The sequence below is a fragment of the Drosophila erecta genome, unplaced genomic scaffold (assembly GCF_003286155.1).
Source record: "Drosophila erecta strain 14021-0224.00,06,07 unplaced genomic scaffold, DereRS2 tig00000021-arrow-pilon, whole genome shotgun sequence".
Classification (NCBI taxonomy): domain Eukaryota; kingdom Metazoa; phylum Arthropoda; class Insecta; order Diptera; family Drosophilidae; genus Drosophila; species Drosophila erecta.
The window spans coordinates 20,437,459-20,457,885 of NW_020825198.1; the positions used below are offsets into that span (position 1 = coordinate 20,437,459).

General features: G+C 43.2%; 5 protein-coding genes, 2 long non-coding RNA genes and 3 other non-coding genes across 10 annotated transcripts; 7 read left to right on the forward strand and 3 right to left on the reverse strand.

The window, feature by feature from the left end:
- Positions 1–149: 149 nt before the first annotated feature.
- Positions 150–1,964, forward strand: LOC113563924. Its single transcript, XR_003407698.1, has 5 exons — positions 150–553; positions 1,117–1,169; positions 1,359–1,419; positions 1,603–1,665; positions 1,859–1,964. It is a non-coding gene; the product is annotated as an uncharacterized LOC113563924 (long non-coding RNA).
- On the forward strand, positions 1,211–1,298 carry LOC6546074. The gene has a single exon (XR_046547.2). It is a non-coding gene; the product is annotated as a small nucleolar RNA Me18S-Um1356 (small nucleolar RNA).
- On the forward strand, positions 1,453–1,537 carry LOC6546075. Its single transcript, XR_046548.2, has one exon. It is a non-coding gene; the product is annotated as a small nucleolar RNA Me18S-Um1356 (small nucleolar RNA).
- LOC6546076 lies at positions 1,706–1,793 on the forward strand. The gene has a single exon (XR_046549.2). It is a non-coding gene; the product is annotated as a small nucleolar RNA Me18S-Um1356 (small nucleolar RNA).
- Positions 1,903–11,482, reverse strand: LOC6546077 (protein artichoke). The gene is made up of 5 exons (XM_001973460.3): positions 11,131–11,482; positions 6,640–6,825; positions 4,085–6,584; positions 3,897–4,020; positions 1,903–3,841 (listed from the first exon to the last, which is right to left on the reverse strand). The coding sequence occupies exons 2-5, from the start codon at positions 6,765–6,767 to the stop codon at positions 1,986–1,988; spliced, it is 4,608 nt and encodes a 1,535-aa protein (XP_001973496.1). The 5' UTR covers positions 6,768–6,825; positions 11,131–11,482; the 3' UTR covers positions 1,903–1,985.
- LOC6546078 (lipase 3) lies at positions 7,485–9,213 on the forward strand. The gene is made up of 2 exons (XM_001973461.3): positions 7,485–8,467; positions 8,552–9,213. The coding sequence occupies exons 1-2, from the start codon at positions 7,655–7,657 to the stop codon at positions 8,936–8,938; spliced, it is 1,200 nt and encodes a 399-aa protein (XP_001973497.1). The 5' UTR covers positions 7,485–7,654; the 3' UTR covers positions 8,939–9,213.
- Positions 11,483–11,733: 251 nt separating the features above from the next.
- On the reverse strand, positions 11,734–12,760 carry LOC26527033. The gene is made up of 4 exons (XM_026977224.1): positions 12,660–12,760; positions 12,458–12,586; positions 12,099–12,400; positions 11,734–12,034 (listed from the first exon to the last, which is right to left on the reverse strand). Exons 1-4 carry the CDS (start codon positions 12,702–12,704, stop codon positions 11,776–11,778), a joined length of 735 nt encoding a protein of 244 aa, XP_026833025.1. The 5' UTR covers positions 12,705–12,760; the 3' UTR covers positions 11,734–11,775.
- A 1,027-nt stretch (positions 12,761–13,787) lies between these two features.
- Positions 13,788–16,504, forward strand: LOC6545984 (L-threonine 3-dehydrogenase, mitochondrial). Its single transcript, XM_001973462.3, has 6 exons — positions 13,788–14,134; positions 14,740–14,989; positions 15,122–15,248; positions 15,327–15,474; positions 15,876–15,981; positions 16,039–16,504. The coding sequence occupies exons 1-6, from the start codon at positions 13,981–13,983 to the stop codon at positions 16,355–16,357; spliced, it is 1,104 nt and encodes a 367-aa protein (XP_001973498.1). The 5' UTR covers positions 13,788–13,980; the 3' UTR covers positions 16,358–16,504.
- Positions 16,505–16,519: 15 nt separating this feature from the next.
- Positions 16,520–20,274, reverse strand: LOC6545985. The gene is made up of 3 exons (XM_015157466.2): positions 19,524–20,274; positions 17,887–18,072; positions 16,520–16,869 (listed from the first exon to the last, which is right to left on the reverse strand). The coding sequence occupies exons 1-3, from the start codon at positions 19,843–19,845 to the stop codon at positions 16,682–16,684; spliced, it is 696 nt and encodes a 231-aa protein (XP_015012952.1). The 5' UTR covers positions 19,846–20,274; the 3' UTR covers positions 16,520–16,681.
- LOC113563882 lies at positions 18,890–19,612 on the forward strand. The gene is made up of 3 exons (XR_003407655.1): positions 18,890–19,170; positions 19,279–19,443; positions 19,532–19,612. It is a non-coding gene; the product is annotated as an uncharacterized LOC113563882 (long non-coding RNA).
- Positions 20,275–20,427: the final 153 nt, after the last annotated feature.

Sequence of the window (20,427 nt, forward strand, 5' to 3'; positions counted from 1 at the left end):
CAGTTTTACAAGCAGCTTAATTAAAGTTTCATAAGATTGGTCGTTTTAGTGCAGAACTGCATGTATAATGGATCTTGTTGGGAGTTAAATTAAAAATAAGTGGATTATTACATTAAACTACCTATTTATTTTTACCATATTTTTCATGTTTATTTTCAAGACATGTTTATTTACGTATACATATGTTTAAAAAGAATTTACTTGATTTTAACGATACTTAAGAACCGAGTCACTCAATAAAAATGTCTGGCAGCCCTAGAGCATGGACCACTAAGTGAACATCCGGCAACCAATTGCCTTCTTTCTATTCGAACTTCTTTTGGTTAAGGTCGTCGGCGCGCATTAAATTGTGAAAACTAAAATAAAATGGAGCTAGTTACTCTAAAATATAGCGCATGCAATGCTCAGCATACGAGGTTGTGTCTTGTGAAAACTGATACTATGATCAACATAATAAAATGAGACACATACGGGACCAACATGGTAACTTGAATGGAACGCCATTTCCACGTGGTGCAATGTGAGACACCTGGAGACTTCAAAATATTCTAAGGTAAGTTTACAACAAATATTAAACAACTCGATATGACTTTCCACATCCCAGTGCATACCATGCAAACATATTTCAAAATAGTTAAGAAATATAGTTAAAGCAAACATAAATATGGTCTTAGGTTAAATAAGGCACAATATAAGTGTGGTACATTATCAGTGGTGCGCACAAGTAGTTTTCCTGAAGAATTGAAAATCTGCAGTAGTTTAATTAAAAAGATCAAAAAGAGTTAAACACAAATAAAAAGTAGCGCAACAAAAGGGGATTGCATAGCAGGGCTTGTAAGAGCGGTGAAAGTTTAAAGTACAAATTTCGACCGTGATTAACATTTTTTATTAAGAGACTTAAGATCAATATGATCTATATCCATACTTTAGTTCTACCACTTTAAAAGGGTTTTTTTTTTCTTACTTTTTTAATACTTTTCGAAAATGTTAAAAACAGTTTAATTGCGATTTTTAAAGAAAAGTTTCAAAGTGTACAAGCATTTCCATCTGCTATTTTAAATGATGCAACAAGTCTTCTAAATTTATAAATCTAATATATTTTATTTATCTTTACAGGCATTGCAAGCAGCCTCGGATATATCCAGTTATTCCTGTATCTCCCTTAAAAGGTAATATAATGCTCCACACCATTTCAGTATAAATTATTTTATTGCCCAAATTGATGATAACTTCATACCTAAATCAGAGAAATAATGTTGAAATCTTTTTAACATGCATCACCATCTGAATAAACCACTTATATTTAGAATATGTTTAATTATATTTGTATAATTAAATAGACTTTGTATACTTTACAGGAATTTTACAAGGCAATGGAATACCTATTCGGAACTGAAATTTGATTGAACTAGTTAAAAGGTAATGTCTCACCAAATTTAACCAAATTTTGTACTTCTTAATTGATGACAACTTCATACCCAAAGCAGATAAACAATGTTGAAATCTTTTTAACATGCATCACCATCTGAATTTAAAACATTTAATTAAAATTGAAGGCAATAATGGCCATTTATTAACTACATTTTTTCTTTTTACTTACAGGCAATCTAAATTGATGATATTTTCACAAGATTTCCAAGTGATTCTGTTGAAACAACAAAAAAGGTATTGCCAATATTAAGTATACATATATTATTTATTTTAAACTACTTTTTTGATGACAACTTCATTCTCAACTCAGAGAAACTATGTTGAAATCTTTTTAACATGCATCACCATCTGAATAAAAAATATACAAATGTAGTTATAATGAACGGAATATAACTTACGAATCATGGTTTTCTTTTCGACTTTTCAGGTGTTCAACCAGGTGTCAAATCAGGATTTTTTAACAAAGTAGTTCTTTATATATAAAGTAGATTCTTTATTTATGCGTAAAAAATAAAATATTTTATCTGTCTAAATTAAATATCTTTAAAAACTGTTTAACACGCGCTCCACAACAATAACAAACAGGCAAAGATAATCTCCTTCATGTGCAATCGATTCCAGCTGGAGGAAGCAGCTACTCCGTCGTAGAACACCTCCTTGTGAGCTGTTTTCCGCACCGCAGCTCCACCATTGAAGTCTCGTTTTTTCTTGAAGCTTTCGTAGTACCAATCCATGCCGTCCTTGCGATCCACACGATCAACCTGAAGGAGCTCCACCTCGGTGCGCTTTTGGGCATCAGCTGTGAGTTGATGCTCGCTGGCCACGCCCTCGTTATCACCACTGGGCGTGGTTCTCTGATACTCCTCTGCCGTGGGCTGAGCCACTTGCTGCTGATACGGTGTATACACCTTGGTAATGGTGGACCGTCCTCCGCCTCGTAAAGGAGGAGCACCTGGTGGCAATGGAGGCACTGTGCTTGTAGGACGCGCTAGAGTAACTTGATTATCACCCGGACTCTGAGGAGCTGTGGTGGTCACCCAGGAATGACTTTTAATCTGCGCCACATGCTCTTCAGCTGGAGGAATCAAGAGAATAGTCTCTGCTGTGGTGGTCTGCACCAGAGGAGGAGGTCTTAGCAGGGTAACAGATTGCGCCTCCAGATCTTCGTCATCATACTGAGAATCCAGCTCACTGCTGGACGAGGCATCATTTATAGGAGTCACCGGTGTAGTACTAGTGGTTGTAGTACTCCTCGTGGTCGTTGTAGAAGATTTAGTTGTACTAGTGGTGATCCTGTGCATCAAAGGCGTTGTGGTGGTTATATCGGGAGTAGTCTCTGTGACTTCGTATGTAGCTGACTCTGAACTTTCGCCACTGCTTTTGGTGGGCTTCGGTCGTGCCTGAGCAGATATGGGGATAAACTTTCGCTGACCCTTGCCTTGGATCATTTCCGAGGGTTTTCCCGTAATATTTACCACCTCCACTAAACCACGCCGCTGTTGAGGATCATGAACAGGCATAAAACCGCCCACATGGGCTGGTACGATGGGACGGAAGCCACCGCGCTCGATGCTCGATGGCTCACGAAAGGTGGTGCGAAAGACACCCACTGTGGTGGCAGCACTCCCACTCTCATTACTCAGTGCATCCTCCATGGACGAAGTGGTGGAATCTGTGTCCACATAACGATTCCTGGCTATGTTCTGCTTCTCCTGCGTCTGCTGATCCTTGAGGTATTTTTCGAACTCTGCACTATTCGGCTGGTACATCCTAGTTTTGCCACGTCCACTTGGCAGGCTAATGTGGGCCATGCGATGGGTGGCGGGCATCTCATCATTGCTATCCGTTCGTTGTTTTCTTCCTCGGTCCCCGAAACCAAAGAACCTGCCCAAACTTACGCTGGGCAAGGGATATCCGAAGAAGGTAAAAGGCGATCCAGATCCTGGCTGTGGTTTCCGATTGAAGTACTTGGTATGGAGTATAGTATTATTCAGATCTATATTGCTGTTTATCGTGGGATTCGGCTTGGGTCGCTGTGAAGTACTGATCGCGGAGTGGGTGGTATCTGGTGCCTCGGTGGCGTCCACATACTGATCATAGAAGTACTCGCTCTCACCAACCAGCGGCCGATCTCCTGGCAGTCGGGTTCCTTCACCCGCCTCACACTCATCGTTGAAGTCGTCGGGCAAATCCCTCTGGAAGACATCGCCATGCTCATTGAGCAGTGGCAACTGATTGCCATCGGTACGTTCGTTGCCATAGATGTCCGCACCCACGCAGAGACTCCTTTCCATGCGGGCCGAGCGAAGTAAGCGCCCATCCTGGCACTTGGGTCCCGGATACGGAAAGTTCGTCTCCTGCAGCCACACCGAAAGCCATTGCATTTCGCAATTGCAGTCAATCGGATTTCCTGTGTTAGAAATTATGAATTCAGTAACGATTTCTCTGTGCCTTAAAGTACTAACCATCCACATCCAAGATGGCAATGTTTCCCCTCACATTCCGGAAGGTACGTTCTTTGATGCTCCTCAGCTGGTTATTCCGCATGGAGAGTACTCGCAAACGGGGCATTGTCTCAAATGGGGCGCCCTGTACAGACAAAAAAGATTGAATGAAAGCAATAAATCCAATATATAGATTTTTAGGACCGCACCTGTATCCGACATATCTGGTTGTTATCCATTTTAAGCTCCACCAGCCAATTTAGCGCCTTCAACGGCATCGTGGACACCAACTTGACACCGTTGGTGGACAGATCCAAAACTTCCAGGTTCCGCATGCTTCGTAGACCTATGTTTTCCATATTCCTGAAATGATTGTTGGACAGATTCAAGAATACCAGCGAGTTGGCGTTGTGGAAGCTTTCCGGAGAAATGTAGCGCAACTTGTTGTACTGGAAGTGGGAGGCCAGTAGGCTTGGTAGCTCCTCAAAGACATGATCCTTCAGCTCCACCAGCTTATTGTCCGCCAGGACGAATTCCTGCAGCTCATCGAGTCCTTTGAGTGCGCCAGGCTCCACATTTCTAATCTCATTGCTGCTGAGATCAAGATATTGCAGCTTGGGAAGATTTCGGAACGTGCCCTGCTGCAGCTCCACAATGAGATTATTGGACAAACGGATCTCCACCACATTGCGCCAGCCACCAATCACATCGGATTGGATGCGGGATATTTGGTTATAGCTCAGATCGATGTCTCGCAGGTTATTCAAATTCCCCAAACCCACTGATATATCCAGTAGGGCATTGCCAGAGAGGTCCAGATACTCCAGAGATCTTTGGGTATCGAAAGCCGTGGGGGAGATGCTCCGTATGAGATTTCTAGAGAGATCCAGCTGCTCCAGTCTGCTGTTATTCGAAAAGAAATTATCCGTGATGGCTTCCAGCTTGTTGGACTGCAGATTTAGATTCCTAAGTTCTGCGAGGGGCAGTAAAGCCCGCTCATCCGCTTCTCCCAGTTGATTTTCTTGCAAATGCAGCAACTCCAGACGTTGTATTCCTATGAAGGAGGTGTCCTCCAGCTGACGCAACTCATTTTGAGCCAGACTCAAGACTCTCAGCTCCAATGCCCCTTGAAAGCCATGTCTGGGCAGCTGCTCTATTCGATTCTGGCTGAGGTCCAGCATTCGAAGGTTGGGCAATTGCAAATCCTTGCTTGCAGCTGCTGGGAGTGATGTGATTTGATTACCCTTCAGCGAGATACGCTCCACAATCCTAGGCAGTCCCCCAATCACAGATTTAAGCTGATTATAACTGGCATCCACCTCAAAGAGTCTCTCCAAATGAATTAGGGTGGAAGAGTGGACTTTGGTCAGCTCGTTGGAGGATATATTGAGCGTTTCCAGGAGGGGATTATGACGAAAACTATTGGGTGCCAGCTCGATGAGTCCATTCTCGCTCAGATCCAGGCGTCTTAATGATGGAAGTCCCGCCAGCAACTGGGAATCCACCCTAGCAAACTGATTCTGCGCCAGATCGAGCCCCTTCAATCCAGGAAGGTTCCAAAATGGTAAGGGTAAGTCCGAGGATAGACTGTTATTTCTCATCCGAAGTTCCCTCAAAGCAGGCATGGCCATTAGTGCATCCCTTTCAATGAGCCTCAAATGGTTGTGGTTCAGATGCAGTTGCTCCAAAGTCCCATGACCACGAAGTGCTCCATAGGGCAGTTCGCTCAAGAGATTACCACTCATGTCCAGATAGCGAAGCCTGGGCAAGGCATCCAACAAAGCCCTCAAAGCCTCCACATGACCAATTTCATTGTTATAGATGTGGACTGCCTCCACGCCACTTCCACTGGCCTGAAGCAGGGATTCCGGATGGATCCGCCGGATAAGATTGTTCTGTAGGTATATGGTTTTCAGTTGAGGGGTGCGCAGAAAGGCTCCATACTGCAGTTCAGTAATCCTGTTATCGTTCAGATGAAGCTCTGAAAGATTGGGCAGATCCACAAAGGAGCCGTCCTCAATGACAGTGATGAGGTTGTTGTCCAGTCGTAGTTTCTTCAGATGCTCCAGATCCTTGACAATGCGACCCACCATGCCCACATCACTGATTTGATTGTAGGACAGTTTTAGGCTAACCAAATTGGGCAGTCTGGACAGGGCACGTAAATGAATCCAGTTGAGACCATTGTGCGATAGATCCAGGTTCTTCAGGGATATCAATCCATCAAACAGACCGGCTTCCAAGCGAGTGAGCCCTGCCCCGCCTGTTATGTGTATGTGCTGCAGTTTGGGTAAATGTCTGAAGAGATGGGAGGGCAACTCCTGAAGAGCACCCGTTTGGACACTGAGATAGGTCAAACTGAGCAGTCCGGAGAAGTCGGGCAAGTGCTTGAGTTCTTCGCTCTGGATGGTGATGGCCAGCATGTTGATCATCCCGTTAAGACTCTCCGCCGGAATGCTACGCAGTTGGGGTTCCACCACGAAGATCTCCACCAGGCCGTTCTCCAGCTCATTTAGCCAGCCATTGGACACTCTTTCGATGCTATTGTGGCGCAGCATGAGGCGAACTATCTGAAGGCTACCGAAAAAGCGTCCTGGCAGTGCCGGTAACTGGTTGTTCTCCAGGACCAGCTCGTCAATCCTGCCCTTGATGTTCCGTTCCACTGCCTTCAGACCGTCCATGATCTGCGGTAGATTGCTGTGGGAGCACCTGTACGAAAAGATACATCATTTTCAAAGTTGGAAGATCATACAATGCCACCTACCATATCTGGATTTCCTTTCCTCTTAGCGAACAGCGGCAGGGTAAAATAGCCTGTGAGGGAGGACAACTCTCGGCCCTGATCAAGTTTATCCCAATGCAAAGTAGTAGGAAAATGGGCAGTAGCATCATGGCTAGACCATAGGTTTTGTGTACGGGGCGTCTTTGTTTTGGCCAACTTGGCACATATCTGTTGCAAGTAAAAGTATGCCATTTGTTAATTTACCTACTTACTACCGCTTCCCTTATTTAGTTTATATTCCACAACTTTAACTTAACAAATTGTATGGAATCTCTGGACAACAAATCAAATCCATAATACATAATATCCAAAAATAGACGCCAAAAAACCAAAAATGAAAACAAGCCTCACATGAACACTGCTCTAGGAAAACCTTCTAGTCGTATATTCATCACAGAAAGCGGGCGAAATAGATTTAAAAATAATTTATTTTTGATTGTGGTATAAGGTTCGCCAAACCGCAGACAAGACCCCCTCGATTGCGTTTTTTTTTGCTATCTAAGCCCAGGTGATCGGTAATCAAAAAATTCCCGCACCCAGAAAATAAAAATCAAATTGTGTTATATATATTAAAAAAATATATATATTCTTGTAAATTGTAACTATAATTTGAGATGTTACTTTAGGGTATATTTATTTTAAGAGTGTTTCCTTTTTTGAAAGATGAACATCACGCGCTCCCACTAGTTAAATAAGGGGTATATGATAGTCGACTGTAGTTTCTAGTTTCATTTTGGATGGGGAGCATTGTTCTCCTAGAAAAAGGGGTATATGATATGATTTGGATGGGGAGCATTGTACTCCCACTAGCTAAATAAGGAGCATTTTTTGGATTGGGAGCATTGTACTCATGGTACTACAAATTTTTTAAGTGTTCCGTACAAGGGTATCCCCATAAATCAGAGGCTAACCAGGCGCCTGTTTCGACCAGCAGATAAGAACGGACTATATAAAGAAGCCCCCACGGCCAGTAAGCCAGCAAACTCGACTGCCCACAATGAATCCAATCTTTTGCGTGCTGCTGTTCAGTTTGGTGGCGGGTCTAGCCTTCGCCGAGAAGTCGGACTATTGTCTGAGCGAGATTGTCAAGACGGACGAGAGGATCCGTGCACACGGATATCCGACTGAGACGCACGAGGTGACCACCGGAGATGGCTATGTGTTGACCCTGTTCCGCATCCCTTACTCCCACAAGCTGAAGAACCAGAACGAGATGCGACCTCCTATTCTGCTGCAGCACGGATTGTTCAGTAACTCAGACTGCTGGCTGTCCTCCGGGCCGGATAACTCCCTGGCCTACCTTCTCGCGGATGCCGGATACGATGTGTGGCTGGGCAATGCCCGCGGTAATATCTACTCGCGGAACAACGTCCGCATCTCGCTGAACAGCCCCAAGTTCTGGCACTTCGACTGGCACGAGATCGGTACCATCGACATTCCAGCCATGATCGACTACATCCTGGCGGACACTGGCTACGCGCAAATACACTACGCCGGACACTCGCAAGGAACCACTGCGTACCTAGTAATGCTCTCCGAGCGACCGGAGTACAATGCCCTCATAAAGTCCGGACATATGCTGGCTCCATGTGCCTTCTTCGAGCACGGATCCTCCTTCATTTTCAATGCCCTGGGTCCCTTGGTGAGTACACCCGGTGGCATCTGGAACCAACTGCTGGTGGACACCGAACTGATCCCGCACAACAACCTGTTTAACCGATTGGTCGACAACAGTTGCCATCTGTCCAACTCGATCTGCAACAACGCCTTCATTATGTTTGCTAATGGTGGATACGTTAATGCCAATGCGGTGAGTAGGATCAATGTGTAAGCCTCTTTTCATTAGATATTAGATGAAGGTGATCATAATTGGATATTCAAAATGTACTTTCAGAGCTCCATGAGTGTCCTAATCGAGACCCATCCGGCTGGATCCTCCAGCAACCAGGGCATCCACTTCCTGCAGCTGTGGAAGTCCCTCAAGTTCCGCCAGTACGACTGGGGCACCAAGAAGAACAACCAGCTGTACGGCCAGGACTTGCCTCCAGATTACGATCTCAGCAAGATCACCGCACCCACCCACTTGTACTCCAGCACCAATGATGCCCTTTGCGGACCCGAAGATGTTAATACCCTGGTGGAGAACTTCCCGCACCTGAAGGAGGACTATCGCGTGCCCCTCCAGAGTTTCAACCACTTGGACTTCATCATCGCCAGGAACATGAAGGAGCTGGTCAACGATCCGATCATCGAACGCATTAACTCTTACGAAGGTCGCTAGAAATCGACCAATAAAAGAACCCGTAAGGATATGCACCTTTATTTACTCATTCTTCGCGGGATGCGGACCTGAATTTATTTGAGGGTTTCAGATACAAGTTTATTGTCCACGTCAATTACTAGCCAAAGAATTGCCTAAAATGAATCTTCAAATAACAAAATGAGTACAGCGTTCCCATGGAAAAACACCAGAAAATAATGAAGTGCATTGCTTGAGGAATCTTATCTTGTTAAGTGGAAAATATGCAAGTGCCAATAAAAAAGTATTTTAAAATTTTTCGTTTGAATTTATAATGTGGCTTTGGTCGATTATCAACACCAAAAATAAGTTTTGTGTCAGGAACTAATCAGTCTGGCTGTTGTCTAAAATGTTTTGCTCATTAGAAAGTACCTTCTTTCCACAAATTTGCACTCCGATTAAGGCGATTTGTTCCTTTTAATGAGTGCGAACTGGCTTAAAGTTCCCGTTAATTGAAAGAGCAGAGAAAGAAAATTTGGTTTAAATCGGTTGAGATTAGATTTCTTCCTTAAGGTGTTAACATTTCCAGCACCAGGTGTTAGACTCTAATAAATTCCATTAAATATTGGCTCTTATCGTCGTTTGCTGGAGATTTAAACTGGTAATCAAATCATAGCTTTTCTGGTATAATCAAGAGTACACTTTAGATTAACGATTAATGATACTCACACTTATTTACAGTGAGCAAAATAAGTTTACGATCACTTTGTGTACAGCATCAATTACTTAATTGAATAATTGCCTAATTCAATTCCCATAGCTATATTTGAAAGATACTTGTCTACAAGCTTGAACCAAAGACACTAGATTATTATTATATTTATTATTCTAGTATAATAATTATTCTAGAAACCTTTGCCAAACCTATAAGGCGTATATGTTCTTGATAAGTCCGTATGAACCTCGAGATCTCTGGAACTTAAAAAGCTAAAGCCTATAGATTAGGCATACAATAGGCTACGCTATGCCAGTTGGTCGAAAATCACTTTTGAAAAAGGTTTTGATAGTTTTATGCTCCATTTAAGGCCCACAAGTTAAAATGGCACCAGGTTGAGTGAGCCATCTTGAAAAGAGCGTTTTCTTCTCTATTTTTTGCATATCTTTATCTGCGCCGCACTGCCACGAGCTGAGGAAGGGGTATGTGATAGTCGAGCAACTCTCCTCTTATTGCATAAGCTCGATGGCTAAAAATGTTGTTCGTTGTAGAAGATGCGCTTCTAACGGCTCATAAATCCCAAACAGGTGGGTGGCTCGTACGACAGGAAGTGATTCGAACGTTGTCTTGTGCAACAGCTCCAAAAGACTCGTCGCGTCTTCATAACTTATAGACATACCTCTCCATGGCACCGCCATACTTACACATACCACCCTCACATGCAACTGCGCAACCCGGACCGAAAACAGAAAAAAAGAAACTCTTTGCGCCAAGAAGCGTAACATGGCTCTTCAACGAAAATTTTGTAATCATTTAACAAAAAACAGAAGCGGTAGGAAACCAGAGAAGCAGCTGCAAAACATCGGACTGTAGTGAAACGCTAACCGCCGATCCAACTTCGGTTTTAGCTCCATCTTCTGGCGCCGTTTCTACGCATGCGCAGCGGAGTTTACATCAAACGAACCTTGAAATTATTGTCGTTTTCATCATTGTTCGGAGTATCTGCATCTTTCGCTGAATCCGCACCACTGTTGCCAGTATCGCTCTGTACCCGTACTGCTGTGTAGTTTAGGCATTGCACGGCTTGAAGTCACACTAAGTGAAGCCACCGCCCCCATCTTCCATCCCCATCACCATTTTCCCCCAGACTTTGTAGCGACAATTTCACCTGCTCCGATTTCTATTCGGTTCCCTCGAACTCCCCCAATTAAGTAACTGTTTAGTTCTACATCGAACGGTTGTTGGGGAAATGTAGATTTGGAATTGAGATGTGGGTTAAGTATTTAGCTTAATTGATCGACCTCTTAGCAGCAACCTTTCCAGCATTGCAGTTAACGCTCTAACATCATTTAATGAACTTTACTATATTTTTTAAGGTTTTACTTTTTTTACTTAGTACCTTAACACTCAACCTTCAATTTTTTGCTTTGCAGACAAATTAAACGTGTTACAGGCATTTTAACTTTTTTAGTTTCTTCCAGATTCTTCTTTTTGTAATTATCAATGTTGTTTGACTCACTCAATGCAAATTAATCCAACAGATACTCCTTGTTGCAGTGCTACAAAAAGTTCAACCACTCCACTTGTGATTCAGTTAGAGTACAAGAACTCTTACTTTTTGGTAATAATTCCCTAAACCCCTTGGGATGTTTTCTTGATTTATTTTACTTCACTTTCGAAAGCACTTTTGCTTTTTCCCAAGGCGTTTTTATTCAATTAACCACCAACACCTGAAATTCATTCAGCACGGACACCGCCGAGTTCTCCGCGATTTCTTAAGCCGAACCGCCTCGTTTGGAATGCACGCGAAAACTGTTTCTCGAAGTAAGTTACAGCCCAGCGGATTACTCAAGATTTCTACCAGAAATGTCGGCTTGAGCGGAGCTTCCTGCCTGGGCCATATGGGAGTTGGAGTCCACGTTGGGCGCCACACTTGGCTGATTCTCGCCGAAGAGTGGGTTCCATTTTGGAACTCGAGTGTGGCGGTCTGTGACCACGGATCAGAGGTCGCACTTGCCTCAAGCTCGAGGGTTCGGCACAGCCGGCGTTCATCTTAATGAAAACGCAAGTGAAATTACGAAAATGATGACGGGAAATCACTGTGGAAGCAAAGGCCAAGTGCTAATTTTGGCAATGTATAATGCGATAAACGTAACAATTTTACTCAATTATGAATTGTACATGCCAGTTTTCTTATAAGTGGAATGGCTAGGACGAACAGCGACATGTAAACTGGCACATTTACTACACCATAACCTAGTCCAGACGAATTATTGTGCCTGTGCCCTGCATTGGGATCCTCCCTTGCTGGCATGTTAAAGTATTCTAGGAATTCGGGATTTTCAATATTTTGTTCGTACTGCCCGGGCTTATTTCCTGCTGGACTGTACCTCACCACCAATATCTTTCGTCCGTTCTTATCTCTGAAATATGTGTATAATATATTTATTACATCTCAGTGAAGCGGGAAAGACGCACTTTACTCACAACTTATCTTTCGGTGTCCATCCAATGCCGATTACAGTCGATGATTTCCACGTGATAAACGAGAATTTATCAGCCAATGATTGCTCAACTTTGGTTCTACGCTCCTTTGGTATGCTATAGGAAGCTGCCCCCTCAGTGGCCCAGTAATAAACACATTCATTTTTTTGAAATTCGCAAATGTTCTCCGAAAACACTTCAAACTCCTCATCCGATACGGGATAGTCCAGGTGATCCACACGAATGTTCCTTTCCTTAGCTTGCTCGTATAATATTTGATCTGGAATCTTCAAGGTAGCCAGATACTGTGTAATGATTTTTGAGTTATCTATTAAAATAAATGGTGTACAAGTCATTCATACGTAAGCATACACCAAAGCTTCCTTGGAGAGGGCAGGCGATTCGATGAACTCCGGAACAGTCCAATCCCTACGATGTTCATTATGGGCAGTGAGCACTTCACTCTTAATGATATCATATCCCAAGCTAGGCTATAGAAGTACATAAAGGGCTTATTGTTATACATTTCCTTAATAATATATATTTTAATATATTTTAAATTACTCTAGAAGCGAGGAAAACCAGAAGGAGCAGCATATACATATACATATATTTTGTTGGTGCTCAGTTCACTCTGTATTTTGACAAGATTTTCCAGACTGTCAGGTTTTATTCTTGCAAAAGGGAAAATAAAAAGATTAGGCAAAAATCGAATTCAAGAAGAAAAGTGAAATTTTCAGCTGTTATTGTTTTTCTCTTGTCAGCCACAAATATAAATAATATTTTTATTTCTAGACACATAATATTTACTTCATTTTCCCCGTGCCAATCCATCTATATGCGTCATGCAGTTGTCATTGCCATTTTTCACCCCACTGCAACCAGACGATAAGACCACCACGGAAACTAGTCAGTCATCTCACCCAGAGCTAATTCATTGCACTTTACTATCTGGACACTCCACGTGCTCGATTCAAATTCGGATTAGCCAGTACTACCCGCTAATTGAAATCCATTGCAGACTGACCCCCGCCGAGGGACTTGAGTTCACTATCAGCGAATCCGAATTTCGCACTGAGTTCCAAGGTTAATCTGATTTGCGGCACATGAAGGGATCACTTATCTTTAGGATCGTACGATGCTCTTTCTACGGTATCTTTCGTGGCATGCTAGGCTGGGTTAATACTGTTCCATTTCTGAGCAAGTCTTCCTATTTAGTTGGGGTAATCTATGAAATTCCGTGTTTAGCTATGAGCTCCATGGGAGAAACTTCCTGGGCTTTATGGGTCTACTGATGGGTAAAGAGCCGTCGAGTCATCGCAGACACCCCTAGAAAAGAGGGGCCTGTCCGAGAACCCAGCGAAGGAGCACCCTGTACATCCCGACTGAGCTTACATAACCACGCGTCCAACGCAACTTGTGTACATATATGCATGATGTATGTGCACAGATTTAGACATTCCCCGCCACAGAAAAGGAAACCCACCCAACTGAGGCGACTGTCACCGTTGTTGTTGTCAATTGGCGGGCCTCCTCCATATAATTTGCTTTCGTTTTCATTGAATCCCCCGGGCCCCAAACAAATTCGGTGCGCCATGACGACAATTCCCACCGCCATGCCCGTTCCAGTGTCCATCTCATGGTGAATTTGACTGGCTGCCAACTAGCACTCACTAACCCAATTGACTAGTAACTAAGCGACCAGACGGGACGAGTGGAACCGACGGGATCCGAGTGCTCAGGCGATATATACGTACGAACATATAGCGGAAACAAGGTGCTAATGTTGAGCGCCTGCTGAAAAATAATTCGCAAATTTCGAAATCAGTTCAAAATCGTAGCTCGCTGGCAGCGCTCGTCGCGAATCGAGAGACCGGCCCGGAAAATGTTTCGCAAATGCCTTGCCAGCCTGGCTTTGGGCCCAGTTCCCAGTCCCCTGCCGCTGCCCAGGATAGCCCCCATCGCCAGCCAGCTCATCCAGAGTCGTGCGTTCCACCAGGTTCCTCGCGAGAGCAGGCCACCCAAAATTCTCATCACAGGTCAGTCGCCGTGCCACGTGGAGCAGCTATATTTAACCGCATAGCAGTGCGTTCAAGGCCGATCGGAGCAGATTCATCATTTCAGCATATGGTGGACACGCCTAACTAAAGGCCATCAACACAACGCACTTTCGAAGATTTTGTGACATTTTTTGCCAGTTAAACATCATGGTGTTTCATAGTTATCAGGGATAGTAATTATGTAAATATTGAAATTATGGTGCTTTTCTTACTGTAGCTTAACATCTAAGCCAGTCATCCAAGTATCTAACAATCCGATTGCTTGGAAACTACACCTGCATTCGAAAGATACAAACCAATTCAACATAAATGCGGCTGAGAGCCTAGTTTGCTAAACAGCTTAACCCGTAAACCATTAAAGATGACTAAATGCGAATCCGGTAATTTGTAGCTCCACATATTATGTGTTCCCTACACCAAATCCGGTGATTTGTAGCCCCAAATATTATGGTTTCCTATACCTGTACCTGGTGAAACTAAGTTCCTAATTATAATTCGTCTAAACACGATTTATTTATTAAATCTGTGCAGCCTGAAAGAGTGCTATGATATGCACACTCGTATATATATCTCATTTTTTTCAGGTGGCCTGGGTCAGCTGGGAATCGAATGCGCCAAACTACTGCGGACGCAGTATGGCAGCAACAATGTGATTCTCTCGGACATAATAAAGCCCAGTCAGTCGGTGCTGGAGAACGGTCCCTACATTTTCGCCGACATCCTGGACTTCAAGGGCCTCCAGAAGATCGTTGTGGACCATCGCATCGACTGGCTGATCCACTTCTCGGCTCTGCTGAGTGCGGTGGGCGAGCAAAACGTTCCACTGGCAGTGCGGTAGGATATGCAATAAATACCAGTTTCGAGTTTCGAGTACATCCCCTCCAAGCTCAGTAAAGTCCTGCCCAATCCCTCGCCTCATATTGCACAATACCCTATACCCTTTCACTAACACGAGTCCCATCACAGGGTCAACATCGAGGGTGTTCACAACGTCATCGAGCTGGCGAAGCAGTACAAGCTCCGCATCTTCGTACCAAGCACCATCGGAGCTTTCGGCCCCGACAGCCCGCGCAATCCCACGCCGAACGTTACGGTAGGTCCACCTACACTGCAGCACTGGCCAAGCCAGAAGTTTGTTCGATACTACGATACTAAGAACCCAGTTCCGCAGATCCAACGGCCGCGCACTATTTACGGCGTTTCCAAGGTGCACGCCGAGCTAATTGGCGAATACTACTACCACAAGTTTGGACTGGACTTCAGATGCCTGCGCTTCCCCGGAGTGATTTCCAGCGATCCGCCGGGCGGTGGCACCACAGGTACTTAAGCACCGATCATTTCAGGGGAATTTCTTCGCGATATGCGTTGAAACCGTGTCGTCAACCGCACGTCAAGCTTTATTTAATCCAATTTCGTACCATAAATGCCTCAATTGACGATAGTTTATGATAATCAAAGAGCATGACAATGGCCATAATTCGCACAAACCTGGTGACCCATATTACCTTTTTCTCTGATTGAACTGATTAACTTTAGGATTGTCTAAGTCTAAGTACCTGCTTTCACTCATGAGTGCAGTAATGGGCTTATTACACTTAAGGGAAAGCTGATTAGTTTTAATGCCCTTTGCATTCTTATAAAATTACGTATACGCATCATGCATCGAATCATTTCCTCAGCTTTAAACTCCTTTCCTTCTTTTTATGGTTCCACTCTTTAGATTACGCAGTGGCCGTGTTCCATGAAGCCCTGCGACATGGAAAGTACACCTGTTACCTGCGTCCCGACACAAGACTGCCCATGATGTACATTGAAGATTGTTTGCGGTGAGTATAATGCATTGTAGTTGGTTAGTTCCTGGCCATTAATGAGCTCCCCACTAGAGCTCTCCTGGAGTTCATGCGCGCACCCAATGAGCAGCTGAAGCGCCGTGTCTACAACGTCACCGCCATGTCCTTCACTCCCGAGGAGCTGTTCGCCCAGCTGGGCAAGCACGTGCCCAATCTGCACGTGACTTACAAGCCGGATAGCCGCCAGTTGATCGCAGACGCCTGGCCGCAGGTGTTCGATGACTCTGATGCGCGGCGGGACTGGCACTGGCAGCACAAGTACGACCTGGTCAACCTGGTGGACTTCATGATCAAGGACGTGCAGGATAACTATATCAATGTGCAGCCGGAGCAGCAAACTCTGCAGATCTAAGACGTGGGATCAGACAACCGCATCTAGTATTGCTAAGTAATGAAATTCAATCGCATTTAACACTGCATTTATCTAGTGAATAGCAACACAAACACAAACCACTGTACCATTACCTTTTAAAATACAGTAAGGCATTTATTGGAAAGGAAACTCCATTAGTTCTTCACCGTATGGAACACTGCTTTGTTTGGTGTGAGTTTCGCACAATAGCTTATGGTTTATTTGAACTCAAATACTATTGGTAAGCACCATTAGTTTGCGACATGCGACAGCTTATATTACGACTTAGGTTAGGATCTACAATGCCTGCTCGGAGTCACTTTATCATATATCAGACTCCTCTAGCTCCGAACCGCCAAGCCCACGAAAGTGGTGCAGACTACCGCCATGTGTGGCTATATACAAGTTCGCTACGGCTTCGCTGCCTATCGACTTTGATTCGATTTTGCCAATAGGATCTTTAGATTTTCTTGACTTTGGCTGCGTGGGCGGCACTCGTTGGTCTGCGGATTCTGTAAACGAGCAGATTGGAGAGTTGTCTATCAATTTGGGTCGCTGGCTTGGCTCTTCGCGTTTGCTATTCGGATCTTCCACAAAGTGTTTTCATCATGCTGTTCATTTGTTGCTGTTTTAAAGTTGGCTGAGTTTATTTTTCCATCAACTTAATTAACTTAAACTTCGATTTTAATAAAAAAAAGGGATGTATATAAATATATCTTTTAAGTTTAAAATGAATTTGAATTTATATAAAAATCGGTGGTAGCTGTTGAGTTTATTGCAAATATATGTGAGTGTAAAATTCTGATAAAAAAAAACAATACCTTTACCGCGGTCTTAAGGTCTTAAGTCATCAGTATGCCTATAGCATTTTTTGATAATAATTTGAACTTATGGTAGTACACCTTAAAAATAAATTTACGACTATTGATGCCGATCAGCCAACTTCACATATTAAATACACTTTGTGAAGGCTCCTAGCAATCGCTCCAGGCTGATTAAACATTTCACTTAAAATATATTGCTTTTGTATTCTCTGATTGCAATATTTCGCAGGTCCTACTATTCGTATTGAAATTAGTTAGGTATTTCAATTATTTAGGTAATTAAGTACAGTTTATAAACGCTGTAAATGTTCGACTAAGCTGTTGTTTGTACAATGGTATGTAAGTTTAACAATTTATACAGAATACTTATTGGCTGAGTCGTTTGCTGATTGTTATTTTTACAAATTTTAATTTTTGGTATATGATAAGTTTGTGCATTGCGGGTATTTTCAATTCAATTGCGTGTTTGCTTAAATTTGGTTTCTGAGTAATATGCGAACATTTTTCGATACATTGTCGCCTGTTTAGCAAGTAAAGAGAGACGCGTCGCTCGGTGAACTGTTGCATGTGTTTCTTGTGCGCTTTTGTCAGCTAGAGTACATGTTTTGGGTTATATACATTTTAAGTTTTGTGTGAACGAGGGCCCCTAAATCATGTGCGACATCATGCAACGACTCACATCACGGTTAGCGCGATGCAAATGACCTTGATAATGCTGATGAATGCGTTGATGGTGGTGCTGCTGCTGTGGATGTGGCTGCTGATGTTGCTGCTGCTGTGCTGGAAAACTCGTCTCCGATTCCATCATCATGCCGCCGGTGGCCTGCATCTCGTAATCCATCAAAGAGGCCTGCGTTCCAATTATTTGTGTGGCAGGCAACGAAAAGAAATCTGTAAGGCAAGAAACCGATTAGTAAGTACCATTACACATAAGATGTTGTAGAATATAATATTCTTTGCTAGCCATCACATAATATAAAAACACAAAGTTGTAAGTGTTAATTAAACACTATGCCCCATTTTTCTCAGTGCAGCGGCAATGCAACGCAACACGTTGACACTATCGATGCTTGGCCCAATTACCGATCGTTTATTTATAACCAATTCGGAGCAGAGCAGTGTGTTGTCATTTCTTATCTTCGAGTTAGTTGGTTTTTTTTGTTTGCTTTTTGTTTGTGCTGATACCTTATCAACACAATCGGAAACTATAAGGTAACGAAGGCAAAACTGAGTGCACAGATTAACAACAACTAATTAAGAATAGTCATAATTGCAAAAATAAGTTTTTTTTTTCAATAAAAAATATTTTAAGTTTTGTAGCCCATAAGTTATATATTGATAGATATTGAAATAAGACGTGCACAAAAGCAAATGTATAAATACTATATACACATGTATGTGGCTTAAATCATGAGAAAAGCGACTATACCCACTGAAGAAAGCGTATAGATTATTAATTCACTCGCGCAGATACACACATTTTTTACCGGCTGTATATATTTACTCCCACACTGTCTTTCCCCTTTGTTATCTTCTATTGTTGGAACACTTTTGCGAATGAATTTTGATTAAACTGGCGGAGTAAGAAGAATCGTAGCACTCTGTTGACCCAGTGTTCCAGTCTCCACAGCCCCCCCAGATAATCCCCAACTTCCACTCGTGTGTTTTGTTTAGTCGGGCAAACACACCAATATATGTATGTATGCATATAATGAGTCAAACCGGTTTTTCTTTACTAAATTTAGCGGCTGTCAAGTGCTTATCATTTCAGGTTCTGTATGTCAGAGATAGCCCAGATCCCACAAAATGCATAAAAACTGATAACACAGGTCACTGGGAGCCAAACGGCAAAGAAATGTGCCGCAAGGTCAGAGATAATTGTGTAAATTTACAAGTTTTACGACACTTTCACGCAACGCCAATTAAATGCGCTGGCATAAGAGCCAAGGTCGAAAGATTACAAACGAAAATTACAGCTTAAATCATTTGGTATGTTCCGGTTTTTAAATTCACTTGTATACAATCGTCTTCGCTAAACTTATAAAATTAAAATGAATATCATTTTTAATTTGGGTATAAATTTGATTTCATTGCAAGTATTAAATGGAATGCCACAATTAATACTAGATACAGATATATTAATATATTTCTGGTTGTCTTGTGGAACTGCTTATTAATAAGCTGAGGATAAATATTTTAAAGCCGCTCAACAACAAATTTATTTTGTGGGAATGTAAACTTCTATGTGCACAAATTGTTAAAGTGAGTTAAATGTAAAGAATAATTCCCTGCAGTCTGATAATTTTGAATAACTAGCTTACATTTGGAATAACGATACTTACCATTGCAGTACTGGGCAGCCAAGTCACCCTCGTCGTAGCGACATCTCTTGGTGTGCACCGGTTGGTCCGTGTCCAAATACCCGGCAGGATTATGAGCGGGATTTAGGCGCTTCTTGCAGCGTGGGACTTCCTGGGGCAGGAAGGCCGGCATCGGTTGCCCCACAACGTGATTGCCATCGTTGTTGTTGTTGGCGTCGGTCATGAAGGTGACGGCACGCGGATTGAACGGATCCATCGAAGGACGCAGGGCTCCGGTTTCGAAAGTGGCGGCCGACGACGACGGATCACCATGTGCCCAGCACTCGAAATTCGTCAAAACCATCGCGCGCCAGCTGCAGTGGAATTTCCCCAAAAATCGAGCAGCGAGTACAGCAAATTCGGAAAAAACGCGCCTTTGCGTCAGTACTGTACTGTACGAAATCGTGCCGCAAACTGCAGGCGCTTATTTTTCTCCTAGTTGTAATCGTATTTGTATGCAATATGGATTTTGCTGGCTCTGTCGGCTTAATAACCGCCGAGTCTACGCAGCGGTTGCTAAAATGGCTGAAAAATTGAAATGAACACACGCAAGCGGGGCGCGCGAGCAAGCGGCCAAAATGCGATTGTAAATGCGGTGACGGCAACTGTTAAAAATAAACCAATAAGCAAGTTTCCATTTTGCCGCGTGCGCCTTTCGATTCACGATTGCTTTTTTGTTTTCCTTTCGATCCAGTGTGACCACACTGTTGCTGTCGCAATATGGCGTGCGGCTCTGGAGAAAAATACTAAAGAAGCAGCGATTCTACAGCTGTGGTCGCAGAAATAGTCCCTACAATTTAAACGTTCCGTAACGAATTTAAAAATAAGTTAGATCATAAGCACCTTGCCGAATCTCATTTCTTTTTTCTATAGTGACCATGAAAAT